At 37.6% G+C, this 21,967-nt stretch overlaps 3 protein-coding genes across 5 annotated transcripts in view; 2 read left to right on the forward strand and 1 right to left on the reverse strand.

The window, feature by feature from the left end:
• Positions 1 to 203: 203 nt before the first annotated feature.
• On the forward strand, positions 204 to 6,798 carry PJVK (pejvakin). Of its 2 annotated transcripts, XM_063114659.1 has the most exons (7): positions 204 to 317; positions 1,834 to 1,901; positions 2,590 to 2,785; positions 3,339 to 3,480; positions 4,591 to 4,708; positions 6,191 to 6,289; positions 6,509 to 6,798. In XM_063114659.1, the coding sequence occupies exons 4-7, from the start codon at positions 3,409 to 3,411 to the stop codon at positions 6,796 to 6,798; spliced, it is 579 nt and encodes a 192-aa protein (XP_062970729.1). In that variant the 5' UTR covers positions 204 to 317; positions 1,834 to 1,901; positions 2,590 to 2,785; positions 3,339 to 3,408. The 2 variants fall into 2 exon arrangements, with proteins under 2 accessions (XP_062970729.1, XP_062970720.1); XM_063114650.1 differs by lacking the exon at positions 204 to 317 and having other exon boundaries at positions 1,691 to 1,901.
• A 2,621-nt stretch (positions 6,799 to 9,419) lies between these two features.
• On the reverse strand, positions 9,420 to 21,013 carry FKBP7 (FKBP prolyl isomerase 7). The gene is made up of 5 exons (XM_063106626.1): positions 20,811 to 21,013; positions 18,961 to 19,497; positions 17,755 to 17,906; positions 13,149 to 13,279; positions 9,420 to 9,724 (listed from the first exon to the last, which is right to left on the reverse strand). The coding sequence occupies exons 2-5, from the start codon at positions 19,167 to 19,169 to the stop codon at positions 9,563 to 9,565; spliced, it is 654 nt and encodes a 217-aa protein (XP_062962696.1). The 5' UTR covers positions 19,170 to 19,497; positions 20,811 to 21,013; the 3' UTR covers positions 9,420 to 9,562.
• A 172-nt stretch (positions 21,014 to 21,185) lies between these two features.
• PLEKHA3 (pleckstrin homology domain containing A3) overlaps positions 21,186 to 21,967 on the forward strand; it is a 30,755-nt gene continuing 29,973 nt past the window's right edge. For both annotated transcript variants that reach the window (XM_063113487.1, XM_063113482.1), the window contains exon 1: positions 21,186 to 21,589. In XM_063113487.1, the coding sequence (XP_062969557.1) occupies positions 21,550 to 21,589 (40 nt within the window). In that variant the 5' untranslated portion in view covers positions 21,186 to 21,549. The remainder of the gene's footprint in view (positions 21,590 to 21,967) is intronic.

The following is a 21,967-nucleotide window of genomic DNA, read 5'->3' on the forward strand; positions in this document are numbered from 1 at the left end:
CATATCCGCTCCAGGGGCCTGCGGCGGGCTCTCCCGATCCCCGAGCGCTGCCTTTAGGAGCATGGGGGGACTTCCGGAGACCCTCCTCGCCCGCGGCGGGCTCCTTTGTCTTCTAGATTTTTCGTGGCGAGATGAACGCTGGGCCAGCGGATCGCAGGAAGGCACGTCAGGGTGTAAACGAAGGCGTTCAGTGCGCCGTTTCTGGAGACCGGTGTTGTCGATTATAATGGCGTTTGCCTGGGATGCGCCACCTTTGGTGGGGGTCAGACAGCGAATTGTCCTGTCACCTCTCTGGCCACTTACAGAAATACTTCCCTGTACGTACTCAGTGTTCTGGAAGATTACTTTGCACAGTGCTATTCGCACGAAAGGACATTATTGAAAATAATTAATTTTTTGGTTGCATGTGAGCCCTGGATACTTGAAAGCAAAGTGAGAAGGTGTTCAGAATCTACTCAAATTATTTCTGTTGAGGCTTGAATTAAGCCTACCCCCTTTCTATGTGTATTACCTATATGTACGAGTATACTTTTAAAAGTTCATGGAAAAATGGAATTAAAAGACAATACGACTCTTTCCATGAATTTTTTGAAGACCCCTCTCATATTGATTGCTATTCACCAATGTTAACTCTTAATATCTTTTTGGAAGGATCACATAGCCACTATTTCAAAGTGTATTAACGTCCCCATAGCACCTATGGCAATATAATATTTGAGCACTTGCAGTTGTTTCTAAAATTTACTTTTAGCCACAAAATTACTTAAAAACAGGCCAAATCTTATATAGCTCTCTTTAGAAGTTGACTGAGATAATGTTGACACAAAAAGAATAAATGCAGTAGGAAGAGAATAAACAAAAAGAGGATAAACCTATTTCAAAGAGATGTAGCCTATGTGCCCAGCTTCTGAGTAAGAAACAACTAGGTTATAGTTTATATGGTAATTTATATGTACCGTGACTTGAGTATTTTATAAAAATCTGCATACTATTGTTTCCCTGCATTCTGTTTATATTTAATATTAATTATATTTAATATTTATATTTAATATTTAAAATTTATATTTATATTTAATATTTAATTTTATTTATATTTAATATTTATATTTAATATTAAACACTTGGCTTTGAAAACATACAAGACAGATTGAATGAAATAAACAATGAACTGTATGCCATAGGGATGGAAAACAGCACTTTTTGGTTACCAAAATTGGCATAGTGGACTTGCAAAGGAATTCCCTTTTGACTAGGTGTACTGTAGATGCTATCCAGGACTACTGTTAGTGCCTAAATTGCATTGTTTCCCGTAGGACTATATGCTTCCCTTAAAGCTGACCAGTTGCTACTGGCAAATCGCTATCTACTGTGATCCTCATGAAGGATATTGGTAGTGTTTTTTAATTATTCGTTTTCTGTGTATATTTTAGTGCTGCAGACTGCCATTCCAAATTAGACTTGCTTTTAGCGTATCACTTTACTCTGTTGATCTATAATTCATTACCTGAGCACATGAGGGGAGGCAGTGTTGTGAATTGTGCACGCTAAACTACTTGGCAAAACCATGCTTTGTATTTTTAAGGTGTGTAATTAAATTTAAAACCAAGCAAGGGCTTAATTTTGTGCCTGATTTTCTTTGAAAATGGATTTGTTATTTGGGGGTTGCAGTTGATGACGTTTTGATATTAATATGTTTGCTGCTGCTACCAAGAGCTTTGTCAAGCAAGTTGGAGATGGAGGGAGATTAGTTCCAGTTCCAAGCCTCAGTGAAGCTGACAAATACCAACCTCTAAGTCTGGTGGTAAAAAAGAAGCGGTGCTTTCTGTTTCCTAGATATAAATTTACCTCAACACCTTTTACACTGAAAGATATTCTCCTAGGAGACAGAGAAATTTCAGCTGGTAAGTTTAAATGTTTGGGAGTGACAACCCATTCAGCTGTGTGTTTAGTAACCTAAACGTAAGTTGTATGTACTACTTGCATTAGTAATACATATTTTCACTGGTAAAAGCAACTTTTATTATGATAATAGTAATCATATTATTAAGATTAACAATGCCTAAAGTTTATTTAGTATCAAATCTTTTATTGATTGAATAATTTTCAAATCTATCAATTATTTTATAAGTTCTAACTAAATCAACTTAGAATATAACATAATAATACATTTCTTCATCTATAAAATGGGATATTATTTGGGCTTACTTCTCTCAGGTGGTCAAATTAGATGAAAGTAATTTGTACTTATTTTTTATGATTCAGTTATAATTGGTAAACTGAAATGTATTTTAAACTAGATTATAAAAGACATTTTGAGAAGTTACTGCTTATACACACTTGTTTTTCTTTCAGCCACCTAGTGAATCTTGATGGCTCAACAGAGAATTTGAGTTCATTTTAAGTATTCTGGCTACTTATTTCTTTTTGTTATAAAGTTAATTGAGTTGCTATTTTTTATCTTGGTTTGAAATGTCTTTCTCTGACATTTGGGTAGTTGAGTCTTGTATTGTAAATTAACATGTTACTATGTATAATCTACATAAGATGAATGTGAGACATTGAAAATATACTAAATTCCTTCTTGTAAAGGTATTTCATCCTATCAATTACTGAATTATGAAGATGAATCAGATGTTTCACTCTACGGAAGGCGAGGCAATCATATTGTAAATGATGTTGGCATTAACATTATTGGATCAGATTCCATTGCAGTAAAAGCGTCATTTGGTGTAGTAACCAAACATGAAGTGGAGGTATCAACATTACTCAAAGAAATTTCTACACGGTCAGTATAGTAATTCTAATATACTTCAGGGTTTTCATTAAATGTTTTAACTATGTAAACTTCATTACAAGGAATGCTGAAAACATTCAGGTTGTAATTTACTAGCGTAATTTGTTTGATTTGTTTGAAATACTACAAATTAGTAGTATTAGTAGTGTCCAAACTTTGGATAAAGGTAGATATCCAAATCATTTAAAGTTTTTTTCTCCCACTATCATGGAGTTAATTAAACAAAATTTTAAATTTTCCACAAAATCACTTCAGCTCTGCACAAATTATCTGCTAAATTATTAGATTGAAATAATACAGGAATCAGTCCACAACAAATATACTGAGAGACCCCTCCAATAGACCCTCAACAGACAGAATAAAACATTCTATATAAGATTATTGAATTTCTTTTGAGTTCATTTTCTTATTTGTATTAGGGTTGCCTTGATTTACTTTTAGTTAAGGTGGACCTTGAATGAATAACAAACGATAGCAAAATATGTGCTTGATTATATGCAAGTAGATGTTAAAGAGTCTTGTGAATATATCTTCTTTATTTTAGAAAAATTAACTTTGACCACAGCTTGGTACGTCAGTCAAGGAGCAGCAGAAAGGCAGTATTGTGTGTGGTCATGGAGAGCATTCGAACCACACGACAGTGTTCACTGTCTGTGCACGCTGGAATTCGTGGGGAAGCAATGCGGGTAAACAGCACTCATTAAGCTTCTCTTACTAAAACATTGCCGTAGGATTTTTGAAAAGTACTCAGTTTCTAATGAGACTGTGTATTTTGTCAAATGTGGAGATGAAAGACCTGCAATTGTATAGGATTTTGCCCAATAATGGCTTTGTTTCAGAATACGAGAAACAATCCAAGAAAACATGGATTCTGTACATGTGTAATATAATGCTATCAAAACACTAATTCTTGGGAACTAATGTGCATATTAGAGTCCCTTCTATTACTATTTAAGTGCTGTTTTAAGAATAAAAATTGAGCACTAAAGTTGAATTCTTTGATTTTATTTTTAAGTGATATAGTACATACATTGGATTTTTAAAAGTTGAATTTATTTTATATTAAAATAATTTTTCTGAATTAATATTATCAATGGCCAAACATGCTTCATTCAATTTTAGATCTTTTAAATATATTAGAAAATTTTTGTGTTTAACTTTCAGCTCAATTATGGTATTGTTTATCCTTGTTATTCAGTGACACCCAATAATTACTTGATTGGATTAAAACCAATTGTTAGAAAGTTAGGGTTTAATGATAATCTTTTCAAGTCATTGCAAGTAAAGGTTCTGTTCAGTACCCATATTCAGCTGTCTGTCAAATTTTTATTTACCTTGGATCATTTTGGGGGCACAAACATTTGCTTAATTGTTGGTGACTGCTTTGGAAAGCTGCCGAAAGCTCTGGGGGCTTTGGAACAGTAGACAGCCTAGGCTGAAAACTGACTCTAGCACTTATACACAGCTGCTTTCCAAGATTTGTAGTAGAAAGAAAAAGTCTTCTACTCCAGAGAGCATTACCGTTATGGTAGCACTAATCTTTGGTTCCAATGCCAAAGTAAGTGAAAAAGCGGAGAAGTATTTTCTAATATAGACCATGAGTCCCCATTGGACCACTTGGATCTCTGCTATAAACAGTTAACTCAAGCAGGATAATTCTTTACTTGTAGAGGTTTTTTTTGTTTTGTTTTGTTTTGTTTTTGATAGGATTGTAGGAGATGTTTTATTTCACCAGAAAGCTATTCTTACATGTTATGCTCCTCAATAATATTATTTTATTTATTTATTTAATATAGTTTCATTTTATGGATGAACAGAATCCCAGGGGAAGGGACAAAGCTATTGTTTTTCCAGCACACACAACCATAGCTTTCAGTGTTTTTGAACTTTTCATTTACCTGGATGGTGCCTTTGGTGAGTGAATGATCTACATGAAACACAAATGATTGTATTTTTAAGGAGAATTTAATAGGAAATCTCTCTCTCTCTCTCTCTCTGTCTCTCTCTCTCTCTCACACACACACACACACACATACACACAAACACACACACATTGTTTAATAATTATAGAAGAGGGATGCTCTCAGCTCTGTCAATCTTATGCTTGGGAGAAGTAGCTGGGAAGGGCCCTCTCTTCCCTCCTTACCCAGTACCTCTTTTCTGCTTCTTGGTGAAGGCTATAGACTCACAACCACCCAACTTATACAGATAAGAGCTAAAATGCAATCCACTGACAGAGTATTGATTAACTTTGGGGAGATGATAAATGACCTTCTGATAGGTAGTTTTTGAAGGTGGCAAATAGAGGAAGGAGTAGGTAGACAGTAAGGTGCCTGAAGTATCAGGGCACCCAAACCAGGGCACCCAATGACAACTTTTCTTACTTGAGTTTTACTTATTGTAGACCCAGATTCTCCACTGCACTCCCCCTAAAACATAACTTGAGAAGTACGAAGACTTTCTCCAAAATTGCCATCTGGTATAATACCTCATTGCAACTCACTTTAGATTTCTAAATTTCACAGTTATTTAAGATTAGGTGGCTAACTAGAACAAGTCTAGGTGTAGCCCAAAGAACTAGGCAATGGAACTTCCTACCTGTGGTAATTTATAAACATTTTTTAGGCCTGTTTTTGTTCATTTCTGCAGTTTTATGAGAGGAGGCAATAGGTAGCCTAGACACAAAACAAAACTATATGCTAAGTAAATTCTATTTGGAACACACTAGGCAGAAGTTTTTACAGTTATATTTATTGGGAGGAGGATAAACTGATATAGCTATCAAAATTTAAAATGTATATGCTTTGGCCTTATATTTCTAGGAATTTATCCTACAGATATACTCACACATGTGTGAAATGATATGGGTACAAAAATATTCAATTGCTAATAGCAAAAGATTGGAAACAACCTTAAGGGGACTTGTTAAATAATGGTACATCCATACAACGGAATACTATGAAACCATTAAGAATGAGGTGGCTCTACAGATCTTGACATGGAATAATCTCTAAGAAATATTTTAAAGAAATGTGTGTAGTATGTAGCTGGGCCTAAAGAATTTTATATACATACACACATACACACACACATACATACATATGTATGCCTTTTTGCTTGTAAAATACATGAAGTATTTCTGGAAGCATTTACAAGAAACTTTATAGTGTCTCTAGGGTGGAAGATTGTTACTGGGTTCAGGGTGGGCTAGTAACTTGTCACTGTATCCCCTTTTTGTACTCTTTTGTTCCATGTGAGTGTTACCCTTTCTTAAAATGTGAAAAATTTAATTTAAAAAAATATGAATGGCATATACCAGAATTCACCATCCCCATAAATCACCCAAGAAAATATGAGTTGTTCGAGTTATAACATCTTCTAAAATTTTTTTTGTAGACCTTTGTGTCACTTCAGTGTCAAAAGGAGGATTTGAAAAGGAAGAAACGGCAACATTTGCACTGTTCTACAGATTGAGAAATATTATATTTGAAAGAAGTATGTCAATTGAAGAGTATCTTCAATATATATATTTTTTCTTCCTGGATTAACACATGAGGTTATCTATTCAATAATCCTATCTGATAAGGAAAAATTTTAAATTAAAAGCCAATTCACTTTACAACTGATGGTTCAGATTCACATATTTATAAATGTAATTTGGGTTATATATTTTTTATTTTGACTTCTAACACATTTCTGTTTTTGTCATTTTAGATAGAAGAGTGATGGATGCCATTTCTCGTTCCCAGCTTTACTTGGATGATCTTTTTTCTGACTATGACAAACCTCTCAGCATGACTGATATTTCACTCAAAGAAGGGACTCATATCCGAGTTAACTTACTTAATCACAACATTCCAAAAGGGCCTTGCATACTCTGTGGAATGGGGAACTTTAAAAGGGAAACGGTTTATGGGTGCTTTCAGTGTTCTGTCGATGGACAGAAGTATGTGAGACTTCATGCTGTTCCTTGTTTTGATATCTGGCACAAGAGAATGAAATAAAATGAAAAAAGTGAACATACCTTGCTGGTGTTTTAGGTGTAGTTCTGCCACAAACTTTACCTAAATTATCTAGGATTACTTTGATGAATTAAAAAAGGGAGAAGAAAAAGAAATTAACCTTTCGTGGCATCATTTTCTCCATCTATAAGGTGGAGATGATGACAATAGTGTCTACCTCATACATTGTCATGAAGATTATTAACAATGTTTATATCAAAAAAGTTTTAAATATAAAATTCAGAATGTAGATATTCCTTCATAAATTTGCCAGTCACTTTAGAATCATTTTTGGTATTTAGTCTATTATTTTAGATAACTTTTATATAATAAAGAGGTTTTTCTAAATATTCATTTTTAATCAACTTTTAATTCAGCATTTAAGAATGACGGGAGTACACAAGTGGCAACTTTATGGTGGTTTAACTACCGCCTTAGGTCTGGTAAAATGAGAAAAGATGTGTTAATAATTTAATGTAATCCTAAATGTTTAATTGCAGTATCAAGTTAAAAGCACTGAGCTCAGTGTAGGGGTTTTGCGTACACAGTTAATGGGGTGACAGTAGTGAAGGGCTGCCATTCTGTGACGTACATATGCTTGCTAGTTTTGTCTTCATAAAACTCACTACTGTCGTTTTAAAGCTGAAGCAGATAGGATTTCTTTTCTTCTTTAGAAATGTTTAAAACACTTATTTAGTCTGAAAGACCTTTTTCATCTACTCTAAAACATCTGAATTTTTCATATACAAACAACCTAACCTAAATTATTAATTTACTATCCACTTTTATTAATTGCAAAAATAATGTTAAAATTCTAGAACTCAAAATATAGTCACAGCACTTACTGCTAGGTATTTTCATATGAAGACATAAAGCAATCGTATAGATATAAAATACCTATACACTATATGAGTATGAGGAACGAGTAAAATTTTTAAAATTATTTAAATGTGAAAAAGTTTTTGATTAAACATTCTGCCTACTCATTTAACATCATCTGTAATTTTTTTAAAATAAAAGTTTGGTCAAGGGTTTGGATTCCCCTACTGGCCAGCTGCCAAAAAAAAAAAAAAAAAAAAAAAATATATATATATATATATATGTATAAGCTTAAAAATACTTTATATGAAAAACAGTGGGAAAGGTTAGAATTACAAAGTTTAAATTATAAGATACTTTCCATATATATTTTCTTTAACTGAAATCAAACACTAGTATTGATCAAAAAAGGCTCTAGTGACTTTAAATATGGACACAAAGAATGGGGACAGTTTTCAAACCAAAATATAAGAATTTGAATTATCCAGTTTTACTTCAACTGAGGTTTTTCTGAGGGAAGTAAAGGGATAAAAAGCTGATGATAAGCAAGTGAGAAAGTGTTAGAAAATAAAGTATAGAAATGAATACTGGGAAGAAAAGATAGTAAAGGTTTTTGTTTTATGAAGTGTCAAATTTTGTGCTATGCAAATGTGGTATTTACTAAGCTGGCAGGTTTTTTTGTGTTCCCCTATACTTTTAAAATAGAATTTCTGACACTACAGCTAAAGAGGTTAAAAGATGAATAATGGTTTGGAAGAGCAAGTTTCAGAAAATAGAAGCAGCTTTGTTTTGAATTCACTTTTTTTGAACAGAACTATTTACTGACTGACCATACTTTCCTACATATGTATTATGCAAAACCTTTTATGTTCCAATAAATATGTGCCCTTTCTCTGGGACCAATGTAATCTTCTACAGAATCTCTTACTTATTATTCTCAGAAAGTCAGATCACGTCATGATTTGACCATGACAAAAACCTGCCATATTATTGTATATCCTCATTTACAGCAAAAATAAATTTTACACATTAACCAAAATTTAATGGCCTACCAGTTTGTAATAATCATTATTAATGATAAGAATCATCATTAATGATAAGAATGTTGTGAAATGAAATGATATAAGGAAAGTGATATCTAGAGAAATGGAACTGGAAACTAAGAAATTCCATGGCATCAATTTACTATCAAGACAAAAGGTTACAGGTGGTAGATATCTTATAAAGGCCTACGAGAAGGAGGAGTAGAACATTTATAATAATGTCTGAAGAAATACAAGACCCAGAGTAGTATAGACTTTATGCCTACTATAACAGGCAAAAAGTCTTTGGTCTGGTCAAATATCTTTAATATTCCCCATTGAAACAAATACCCAAGCTTGTACCAAAAAAGAAAAGAGACTGTATTGAGGTTCTTTGTTGGACAGAGATATACAACTAATATCTTCTTGCATGCATACCATAGAAAGACTTCAGTGCTATGATTTTTATAACCTACTATTCATAATGTTCTGAAATGTATAAAGAAACGTTAATTCCTGGGACCCTAGTGAATATTTTAAAAATATAGGGCATTTTAACATAAAATATTAAAAATTTTATATTTACAAATTTATATATGCTGTTAAGGTTAGAGTTGGGAAGAGCTTGCAGGTTTTGACATACAAGTCTTATATCCTGAAGGGGGAAAACTGTCCACTAGGACACAGAGGTCTATTTCATGGTGCTGCAATTTGTGTTCACAGAATAAAGCAACAGGAAACACAATCATACCTTTCCTGAAAGTTAAACTTGCAGAGTCTCACATTTATTATACCAAAATCACATGTATTGAGGGGATCAAAATATCTTCTCATGGGGGAAAAACAGAAAATACAACTTGGAGAAAAATAACTTTGTTTTATATATCAACTACGGAAAGCAGCTCAAAAAATGTAGGAAAAATATGCTATAGTTCATCATGTTGGTATACATTGTATTCCCTGGGAGAAATGAAGCCATCACCATCATGGTCATTCTTCTTAAAAATATCTTCTAAAACTGCATTCTGATATGACTTGTCACGTGGCTTCTCATCTTTTTCATATTCTTTTTTCAAGTAATGACTTATCTAAGAGGGCCAAAATAACATTTCTTTAATAAAAATGTATTACAATTTCTAGTAAACTATGTTTACATAGTGTAACTCATATCCAAGACTACTTATATTAAGAGATAAAAAATTTTAAAAAGCTATTTGAAATTTTTTTTTAAACTTTGAAGCAATTTTCTGAAGAGAAACAAAACAGGTCTTCAAATTTTCTGAAGAGAAACAAAACAGGCCTTCAAATTAGCTTAATAGATGGGTTAGTGGTACATATTCAAAGACTAACATTTGAATTTTTTTGGAACTCTGTGCTTTCCAATAATCTACACTGTTCACATTACCAAAGAAAATCACTCTTAAGGATTTCCATCAGTGAACAAAATCCAAAATTGGCATTTCTATAATCTCTAAAACTAATGACTATGTTTATAATCAATAAAATCCAACTATGGGTTTTGACATAAAATGTAATATTCTTAAATTTTCTATGCTTCTATAGCTCTTCCCCAAATCTACATAACTATGAAAATCTCTCTAATAAAAATGTCAAATAACAGATACTCTGAAGTATGTCCTGTTTCTAGTTTCTATATATAATACGAAATTTCTCTATGCAAACAATATGGTAGCCACTCACCATGTGAGTACTGAGCACTTGAAATGTGGCTAGATCAAACTGACATGTTATTGTAAATGTAAAATACACAAGCAGATTTTGAAGACAATAAAAAAGTATATCTCACTGATAATTTTTATCTTCATTTCATGTTGACATGGTATTATTTTGGATATACTGAGTTAAGATATATCTTAAAATTAATCTCACCTATATCTTTCTACTTTTAAAGATATAGCTACTAAAAGTTTTAAAATTATGTATGTGACTCAACTATCTTTTTATTGGAAAGTGCTAATCTGTATAATAACTAAAGAAAGCAATGCACAAATGACCTGGAGATAATGTTCAGCAAGGCCAGGGCATTTTAGAGGCAGGAGTATTTTTTGTTGAACCTGAGAGGTTTTTAGCAATCCCTATCCCAAGTTCACCCATCATGAGTAGACTTTATTTTAGAACCATCAATGGACCTTAATGAAGGATATATCAACTGTTTTCAAATGCGACTTTGGTCCTATTTGAGGGAGATGCATTTTTTCTTCCAAGACTTAGCAATCCTATGTAGGTATACAGAATTTTAAATAGGCTTAAATATTCCTGTTGTGGAAAAAATAGGAAAATGGTCAGGGCCCCTCAGATGTTCAGAATCTTGCCGAGCAGTTGCTGTAAATATCCTCAGGTGTTCCTTGTTGCTACTTAATGTAATTGCCTATGGGCACCCAGGTGCCCAGGGTTATGGACTTAAGTATAAAAGACTAACAGCTCTGATCCACAGTGCTTCTCAGAACTCTCATAGAAGCCATTAGGAGAGTTGCTCCTAGATGTGAATAAAGCCCACTCATTTTTCTATACCCACGGCTCCCAGGACCCTTTTTTTCTATTACCTAGCTCACAGACCTGCATGTGGAGAGCTTGTGACCCAGTCTGTGCAACAGACTAGAGGGGTCTGTAAGCCCTAGCTTTACAATTCCCCAGTTTCTAAGTTAGTAAATTATCTTTTCATAACCAGTATTGCTGATGCTCAAGATCTACCCCTTTTCCAGTACACTGTAGTACAGAGGTACAAAAAGGCAGTAGATAAGAACATGACCTTAATTTTGGGATTCCACACTATTTCCACTTTGTAATTTAATAAAAAACTATTTCTCCCTACCTCCCCAAATTATTCATACTGATGAAATAGTTTTCTAAATCTTTCTGATATTGAAGGAAGGAAGTTTCTTTTAGTTCATATTTCAAATTCAGGGTTGGCCATGTACTGGCTGTGTGGTTTTGGACAAATTATTTAACCTCTCTGAACACAGTTTTGTCATCCATAAGATGAGGAAAATAAGTAGGATTGATGTGAGGATCAGAGTAATGTTCAAGGGTGGCAATAAAAGATGACTATTCAATTGTGTGAAAATCACTCTCATCCATCTGGTAATAATACAGCTGATACCTGATAGACATCTGGGGAAACTGTAGCTAAGTTGGTCACTATTTTGGATTTTCCCTACTTTTATTTTCCAGAAAAGAACTGAAGATCCCTTACTGTCTACTGGAATATTCATACTGCAGAATGCACCTCTTGGTGTGCCTATGATAGTGAATGGTCTGCGTGTATAGGCTGAGCTCTTGGGTACTGTGTGAATTCATCTGCAGCTGCTATTCACTCTAAGGTGATAAGGCGTCAACAGAGAAGTACACACTGGGAACAGTTTGCCACCCCTGTAACTGTCCTTCTGCTTAAGGGTGTTCCCTTCTCCCTCTTCCATTGTTAGCCAATCAAGGTGCTTCAGGGGAAAGTCCTTACTAATATCCTGGAGGAGGAAGTGGAATTGGGTAGGAAAAGGACTGGAGAAAAAGAAAAAGGAACAGAGCAAAAGGACTTACTCTTATCACTTGAAATCAACCTGGTTACCTTTTACTACTTACTTAGGTACTAGTTATGCATTATGAACTGCCTCCAAACAAGAGGGGAAGACAACTGGGTTACTCATTTTAAGCAAGAGTATAGTCAGTGGGACTAAGTAAGGCAATAGACTTCAGTAAAATAAGCATTAGCCCTGAAGCATTCATGATGGAAATTCCCTTGAAAGAGAAAGTAAGGGCCCAATGTTAAGAGCACAGTAGTGAAGTCAGATTGCCTAGGTGCAATCCTGGTTTCACCTCTTGCAGCTGTGGGATTTTTGGCTAGTTACATAACCTGTCTGAGCATCATTTTCCCCTAAAGTGGAGATGATGGCAATAGTGTCAACCTCATACACCGTCATTAAGATTAGATAAGTTCACACACTTATGTGCTTATAATAGTATCTGGTACCAGGAAAGTATAAAAAAATATTTATTATTATTCTTACAAGATCATTATTAATGCCTCAATTCACACGTAAGAGTGAAATACAGAAGCTAGGTAGCTGAACTCCTGGCTCCTGATTACCATCTTTCTAGCCCACACAACTCAAATTCTTGCTAGCTCTTTTCATAATCCCATGTAATCTTCACAATCCTATGAGGTGGGAATTATCTGCCCTGTTACAAATTCTTAGTGCTGCTTGAAAAAGAGATCCATTCCTGTAGTCTAGAAACTGGAAGAGCCATGTACAGATGAGTAGTTTAACATTTTAATGACCTACTGCAGGGAGCAATTGAACAAGTTGAGTCACATATAAGTTTTATATTGGAAAAGTGTATTTCCTTTTCAGAGCTTAGATTTTTAAGTAACCAGCTATGTAAAAGCAGTGATCAGAGCCCATGCTAACTAGAACTAAAAATTAATAGTTGTAACACAGTGGTATTTAAATCGTAATGAAAAAATTAGACTCTCCACATGAAATTTGTTTGAATTACCTCAGTTTTAGAGAGTAGCCTGTCATTATCCATGTCTATCTGTTTAAATGTTTCAATGCTCCGTGGTCCTTTGGTCACTGCATAAAGTTCAATCTCAAAAATCAGTGTTGCATTAGGTGGAATCTTTCCTTCTGCAAAGGGTATAAATTTTAACAGTTTAACTTACATAAAGGTACAGTTCAAATGTTTATTTGCCCACAGCTGTAACAGTATTACCATGGTACTATTTCATATTTATAAGAACTGCTTCTAAATACCAGTATATTCCCAGGGTCTTACACGATGCCTGATCTATTATAGGTACTCAAAAATTTGCTGAATGAATGACCCACATCTTTCATTATAAAAATAGCTAAGTTTGTCCTTTAAAGGAAATACCAATTTCTTTAAGTGGACAAGTTTTGCTAGCATATTTATATAATCCAAAGAGAAAAGAGTTTGCAAGTTATGGCCAAAAGAAGAAGTGGATCAGTAATTTCCAAAGCCAGGACACAGAAAAATCTACCACGCGTCATGTGACTAATGTGAAAGTCCTAACCTAATGTACCACATATTATTTAACCTTAAAATAAAAGAGCTAGAAATCGATTCAGTGATCATTTATACAAAAGCCATTTATATTCTGTCCAGTTATAATCTCCATATGACAGAAAAATAACTTCTCCTGACAATAAAAACAAATTCAAAACATATTAAATATCTTAAGAAAAAAATATCACAGATACATAGTAAGTTTCTGAACAATTTTACTATAAACAGAAAATATTGCCAATTAGTTCTTTCTCTTGCAAAAAAAGTATAAAAAGAGAAAACTGCATTTGTTATGGAGTTACTTATATAGAGAGGAGAGCATCGAACAAGAAGTTAATGTAAAGAATCTATACATACCACATATATAGTTAATTAAAGCACTAAAAAGTCACATGCATTTCAAGACATGCAGGGGTGCTCTGTGACATGAGGCAAGAATATTTCGCAGAGAAAAGACTTCTTCAAGTACTACCTAGAATAAAGTTATAGCTAACGTTAGGTCTCAATAACACACTTAAAAAACTTATTTAATCAAGAGGTTGGTTGGTTGTTAAACAGTTACTTATGTTCTACAACCACAACTTTTAAAATAATCTAATCCAAGTGAACACACTTTTTGGCCTCAGTTTCTTTACATGTAAAATGAAGGTGCTGGTGGTGTTACTAGTGAGATTCATCATTTTTTATGTTTATTGGAGACACCTAAAACTGAATAGGAGCTAACTTCTTTGAGTCAAACTTGTACATCTCTGCAACTAAGGTCTGGTTTATTAATAGCTTAGGCAGCCTGAGTAGTCATTCATACCTAAGCATAAATTAGTTTACGAAAAGGATAAACTAAGTAGCCATTTGCCAGAGGGTAATGGGCCCAGGATGGGAACCTGTTGATGAGGGATATGGGTACTCTTGGCAGACAGGAGAGTGAGTGGGTGGTCTGGTGGTAGGCTGAATGTGGAGGCATGTGATGAGACCACCTAAGAGAAAGGGAAACTCTGAAGATGAGGTAAAAAAGATTGAAAGGGAAACTTCGCCTATGTCATTTTGCCTAGAAGTGGCCTCAACTTATGACAATACTTTTAGGACAAGTATTGCATTCAACTTAATTGATCTTCAAATTTCCTTCTCTTTCTCCCAGATTCCTCTACAAATAAAAACAGGATATACAAATTATAGTACCATGGAAGCTATTTTAATGGGATCAAATGACTGGCAAAAAGCATTGAAAATGAAGCCATAGTTATCCGGAACTGTCTCTTTATGAGTTTTAAGTCTGACTTGCAGCACTGACCTCCCATGCTCTCATTTTTGTAAGAAAGAATAGATGAGGGAATTACTATACTTAATAATTAAGCCTACAACCTCAAAGAATGCATGCCATTTCCATGAAATATTTGGGAGCAATTCCAATATCTTGTCATAGAAAATCTTTAATTATATACTAAATATTTTAAGTAGGAAGAGTTAGCAGGGGCTCTTGACAGAGTGAGGAGGTGAAGATTCTTTCTGTATAGCTTTTATGCAGCAAAGGAAACAAGGACCTCACTGAGGATAAAAGGTGGAACCAGTCCCTCTGGCAGGTTGCCCATCCCCACCCCCTTCTTCTTATAATTTCCCTCTTTATTCTGCTACACTTAATTTTAATGATTTTTCAAAAATCAAATTTTGGGAAAATTAATTCATGCACATGATAAAAAATTCAAACAGTACAAAATATTAGAATGAGAAAAAATCTCACCCTTGACCCTCAGGCTTCCTTCCCTGGAACGCTTAATGTCATTAAATGACTGCATGTCCTACCATGTACAGTCTGTGTAGACACATGCACATGTGAAATTCCCTCTCTAAAATGCAAGCTCCTTGAGGACGAGGATAAGGAGTAGTCTAGAAAACAGTTTGGTACTGATGCTCAATACATATTAATTGCAAGAATATATTCTAACCCACTTTATTTTTTAACACATTAATACATATGGCTCTACTTCATTCTTTTTACCGGCTGCACAGTATCCTATTGTATGTATATATCATAGTTTATTGAATTAATTTCCTACTGATAGATACTCAGGTAATAAATGTTCTTTTACATATACCTTTGTGCACATTCCAGGAAACGGAACTACTGGGTCAAAAGATGTGTGCATTTTTACTTTTGATAGAAATTGCTTGAGTGAGGGCTGGTCTGTGGTTCACTTGGGAGAGTGTGGTGCTGATAATACCAAGGCCACGGGTTCGGATCCCTATATAGGGATGGCCAGTTAGTTCACTTGGGTGAGTGTGGTGCTGACAACACCAAGGCAAGGGTTAAGATCCCCTTACCGGTCATCTTATTTTTAAAAAAAAAAAAAAAAAGAAGAAAGAAATTGCTTGAGTGGTTGAATGATTCACATTCCCAGCAATAATACATGAGACTGCTGGTTTTTCCACGCCTTTGCCAACTTTTTTTAATCATTGCTAATCGGATGCGTGAAAAATGGTGTCTCATTTTTGTTTTAACTTCCCTTTCTTTAATTATGAATATTAAGTATTCTCAGAGATTTAAAGGCCATTAGTATTTTGTTGTTAGGAGGCCGTTTGTTTATGAATTCTAGGGATAGATCATTTTTATTATTGGTTAGTAAGTCTTCATTTATACATGTTGCACGTATTTCCCATTTATCTGCTTTACCTAAGTTTTTAGATATTCTTGCTCTAGGATTTTAAAAAAAGGCAAGATATTGAAAGAATAAGTTCATTTCTTCCACATTTCAAGGCTTTTCCTGTAGTGGAGTAATAGTGACTGACAGCTTTTTATATCTCATACATGCCATTTACACTGTTCCAGTGCTGTCCTTTTACTCTAAAATATGTTCCAGTTTCCCACGTTTTATGAATTTAATTGTTTACCAGAGATCCGTGTTATAAACATTTAATAATAATATAACATATACTAAAAACAAATACAAATGCCTAAGGTGAAACTTATAGAATATACACAATCATTAAGAGTGTTAACACTATGTAGGGGATAGAACTGTGGCCAGAGATCTACATTACAACAATATCTTATTTTCTTTATAAGTAAAAAGAGGGGAATGACTGAACCAGATTTAGTGAAAGTTTGTTGGGCCTTATGTAGTTTTGTGATTATTTCCTTAATTAAAAAAAAATTTTTTTTTGAGTGCTATTTTTGTTTTTATTTTTAATTGTGGCAAAATACCCATAAAATTTACCATCTTGGGTCGGCCTGTGGCTCACTTGGGAGAGTGTGGTGCTGACAACACCAAGTCAAGGGTTAAGATCCCTTTACCGGTCATCTTTTTAAAAAAATATAAAAAGTTAAAAAATAAAATAAAATTTACCATCTTAGTTATTTTTTTTTTTGTCTTTTTTGTGACCAGCACTCAGCCAGTGAGTGCACCAGCCATTCCTAGATAGGATCCGAACACGCAGCGGGAGCGGGAGCGTCGCCGTGCTCCCAGCGCGGCACTCTCCCAAGTGCGCCCCGGGCTCGGCCCAGTTATTTTTAAGGGTACTGTTAAGTACTGCAAAGTACATTCACATTGCTGTGCAACCAATCTCTATAACTTTTCATCTTGCAAAACTGAAATTCTATATCCATTGAACAATACCTCCCTAGGTCCCCCTCCCTTAAGCCTTCAGCAACCACCCTTCAACTTTTTGCCTTTATTAATCTGACTACTCTAGGTACCTCATATAAGTGGAATCATACAGTATTTGTCCTTTTGTGACTAGCTTATTTCACATAGCCTAATGTCCTCAAGGTTCATCTGTGTTGTAGCATGTGTCAGAATTACCTTTCTTTTTTTTTTCAAGGTTGAATAATGTCCCATTGTATGGCTATAACAATTTTGTTTATCCATATTTTGTTTTGTACCACATTTTGTTTATCCATACTTCTGTCTATGGACACTTGGGTTACTTCCACCTTTTGGCTATTGTGAATAACGCTGCTATGAATGTGGGTGTATAAATATCTCTTTAAGATTCTGCTTTCAATTCTTTTGGATAATCACCCAGAAGTCTATGAGTTATTTTAAATATAACTAAAAAGAGAAATTAAAATTAAACACTTTACCATAGCCTTCCTTTCCATATGCAAATGAAGGGGGTATAATCACTTTTCGCTTTTCTCCAGGGCACATATCCATCATAGCAACCTCTAGGCCTTTTATGACTTGGCCAACACCAAGAACAAACCATTTGGGGTGGCCTTCATTTTGTGTCCGGCTATAATAAAAAAAACAATACTTAGGTAAGCTGATTTCAAGAAATCAAACTCTAAAACACAGCTGGGCATTTAGTGATAATGTAAAGTTGGAGTCCTTTCCAACCATCTTTTTTCCCATATTAGCAGTCTTTGTGAACACCCTGGTGAGATGTTTGGCTCAAACTTCCCTATAATTGCCAGAAAGAGGTATGATTTGCCCAAAGCTAGTCATTAGGAGTCATCTCATTTTCTTTTTTACTGTCATCTTTACAAAAACTATTCAACAGTTAACTTTTTAATGAGTCGCCCCTAACTAGCTGCCTGGCATGTACCAATAACTCACTTCTCTGGGTTTGTTCTAAAAAATTATGGGGCAGGTTTTGTCTCAAAAAGTCATTTAAATGGTAATTTAAAATTGTATCTTCTTAAATGTGTCTATTTTCTTCTAAATGGGAAGAACTAACTTTCCCCAATCCTATCTCTACAGGGTAATAACAGCACAGATGAAGACATTCTCCCTCTGAATAATAAACCATCAATTAAATCACAGTGGGCAGCCTGTGGGATGAGAGAGCAGTCTAGAGGTCACAGGGCCAGCAGAAGTCACAAGGAAAGTTGCTGTTGTAGTGGCTTTTTGATACAGCTAGAAAGTGGCCCCCAACCTGTAAAAATCGTGCTTCAGATGGCCAATATAGAATCTCTTTAATTATCCTATGCAATCCTTTAATTATGCTATAGACTCTTGGCAAAGGAAAAGCGTGAACATCCTACAGGTAGTACCTTGATTCAGGTCTAGAGGTCCCAGGGATAGTGGTGATGGGGGTATGTGTGGATGTAGCATACTTTTGGTAAATTCTGGGGCCAATACTTTCAACAATTTAAAAACTAATACTCAGTTGATTAGGCAACTATTGCCATCTAATCTGATTTTTTTCCTGTGAGTAAAAGGCTCAACTCTTAAACAAAAACCCAAAGCAACAAACAAAACCACCAGCCAGTTAGGCTTCCGGTTGGTGGAGGGAGGCAAGATTTCAGCGTCAATGGGAGGCGGGAGCACTTCGTACCATTTCCTACCTGCAGTAGAATTTCGAGCCGTCTTGAGCCAAGTAGCCATCGTAATGGGCATTTAGCAGGTCTCCCTTCTTGCTTGTCTTAGAGCAGTTTTCCGGACGATGCAAAACTTCTATTTTCACTTCCTCTGTGCTCTCCTCTTCCTTTTGTGTCTGAGCAGCAAAAAGGCCCCACAGATAAAAGAAAACGACTAATCTGAATAAGAACTGCATGGCTCCCGGAGTCTGCCCCAAAGAACCGCGCGGGTGGCCTGCCCTGCAGCGGAGTTCCGACGCGTGGCAGGTATTGTCCAACGTCACAAAGGGCCGGGGCGGGTCTATGCGCGGCCTCGCCCCCTCCCCCTCCAGCGGCGCTCGCCGCGGCCTTTTTGCCAGTCTGGGGTCCGGCGTGTGTTCGTCTGGTACTGGGCACTCAGGCTGGCTGTCCTCAGTCGCTAAGGTAGCACAGCACACTCGCACCGCTTCTCCTCGCCCGGTCCGTGTATTTTACAGTCGGTGTCCTCAGGGGTCGGTAGTAACGCTCGCCTTTCCTAAAATGAAACTGGTAAAAGACAAGATAAAAGGCCTGGGGCGGGGTGTCTTAAGAGTAAGAGAATGTGGTTGTCATTTCTGGGCACCGAACACTCCTCCGAAGGCCCTTAGGGAACTAGTGGATATTGGGGGGGCATTCTGGACCAGCGTAAAAAATAGGCGTGCAGTGGTTTTTTGGGTGCTTCTGGGATGTCCTTGCAGCCCTTTCTCGGGGTCGGTGTCCTGCATTAAGGGGTTCCAGGCTGAGTCACACACAACCCGACGGTCACCGGACGCTGCTCCCACGCCCGGCTATAGCGTTTCCACGAGCCAACTTCAGCGATTCCGGACCTGCTCCCGCCTTGCGTTTCTTTCCCCCACCACTTGGCGGGGTGGAAGAGGGATCTGATTTGATCTGAAGGTCTCTTAGTAGTGCCGGGAATGCTCCTGACGTTGTTTTTCTTACGCACCCCGTGATTTCCGTAATTATCCACATCAGACAAGGAAACGAGTATTGGGCATTTTGTTCCAGTCTCGCAGCTAATACGCAGCCGGGTCGAGGCTAAATCTGATACAACCTCCAACCACCCCCATTTTAGTACGAAAATCTTTCAAACATGCAGAAAAGTCGAATTTTACAGTGAACACCCTTATGCAAACCACCTAGATTCTATCATTAACGTTGAACTATATTCAATTTATTACATATTCATTGAACCATCTCTCTACCCATCAAATCACTTTATTACTTTTTGGTCGCCGGCCAGTACAGGGATCGAACCCTGGATCTTGGTATCAGCACCATGCTCTAACCAACTGAGCTAACCGGCCATAACTCACTTTATTTCGAAGTGAATGCCCAAAGACTTTACCCAAACCAGAACACCTTCAGCAAAGGCCTGGCTTACGTTCTGGGAGCAAAGGTCTTATTCTGCCTCCGTGATGCTAAGAAAAGCCGCGGGACTGGGCCTGCCTTATCTGCTGTGCTTAAAGTTTGTAAAATTCCGTAAATCTGAAAATTACTCTCAATTACATAAGATGACGATCACTTACAAGCAGGATTTTCAAAAATTATAAAAGCTAGGGGAAAGCCCCCATTTTTAGAATAACAGTCCTAAATTTACTTCCCTGTTTTATATTCTAAATATAATTGGGGCCATACAAGGTTAATTATCGGCGTCATGACAGTTCCTTGGGGTCCCTTGCAGTTTCTTGCAGAAGGACCCCGTCATCTGCACACTGCCTTCCTAGGAGATAATTTCTCGGATCCCTTGAGTGTAAGGAAGATAAGAAGGAAACAGAAATAAGAAGCCTTTCATTTTCTCGAAGACAAAAACAACCGACCTGAGGCTTTGCTATAGGAAAACCCGAGAAGCCTACGTCACTGCCCTCGGGACGAGGGCACGGGGAGCTCGTCCCGAGGTTGGCCAGGGGACTGCGCGCGCTGCTGGCCTCAGCCCCGGGGGGAGACGGGAGCCCCGACCCGCCTGCTGAGGGCCGGAGGAAAGAGGAGTTGGGCGGTGCCGGGCCGGAGGACGTGGAAGCGCCGCGCCGGCCCGTCCCCCTCGCGCAGCCTCCGGCACGGCGGCGGGGCCGCAGGCCGCGCCCGCTCCTCCAGCCCCGCCGCCGGGGAGGGGTTTCCCGGGACGAGCCGGCCCCTTTCATCCAGGAAGTGAAAGAGACGTCGGGGTCAATGAAAACAAACGGGGAACCCGGGGGGAAGGAAGGCAGGCGAGGAGGAGCGAGCGCCGGGGCGCGGGCGGGAGCAGCCGGGCCGCGGACGCGCCAGCGGGAGGCCGGCCGCAGTCGCGTTTTTTGCCGCCGCACAGGCTCGCCTGGGGATGTCCGAGCCCGCGCCTCGCGGCTCCGGAGCTCCACACGGCGCCCGCCGTCCCGGCCTCTAAGGGCCGCTACGTCCCGGCGGCGCGCGCGGGCTCAGGGCGGCTTAGTGCCGGTGCGGAGCGCGCCAGGAGGTGGCCCGGAGGGCTGCCCCAGGCTCGGCGGGCTGCCCCAGGCTCGGCGCATACCCTAGCACCGCGGCCGGCGCCCGGCCAGGAGGATGCGCGGTGTGGGGCTCTGAAGCATGGAGGGGGTTCTGTACAAGTGGACCAACTATCTCACAGGTATGGTGGCTTGGGGACTCTGGGCGGCAGCGGGGAGAGGCCGAGGGCTGGGGCAGGCGTAGGCGGGGAGGCTGCGGAGAAGGCAGGTCGAGGGTGCCTTCCCCCGCTTCCGCCTGGCCCGGTGACCCTCATAGCGAATCTGCTCCCACGGCTTAATACCTCTCTGTGTCCCTCGTGGAGCCCATCTGGCCTCTGCAGGGGAGAGTTCGAGACTGCGCACCTTCCTGAGGATGGGAAGTGCACCTGACCACTTCTCTCCTGGTGTAGTAAATACTTGTTTGCCTCCTGTAGCCTCCGGGAACAATTCCCAGTCACCCTACATGGGTTGTTGCAATCTCCGTCCTTATTCACACTTAATAGTCAGCATTTTGTTAATTA

The sequence above is a fragment of the Cynocephalus volans genome, chromosome 1 (genome assembly GCF_027409185.1).
Source record: "Cynocephalus volans isolate mCynVol1 chromosome 1, mCynVol1.pri, whole genome shotgun sequence".
NCBI classification, from domain to species: Eukaryota; Metazoa; Chordata; class Mammalia; order Dermoptera; family Cynocephalidae; genus Cynocephalus; species Cynocephalus volans.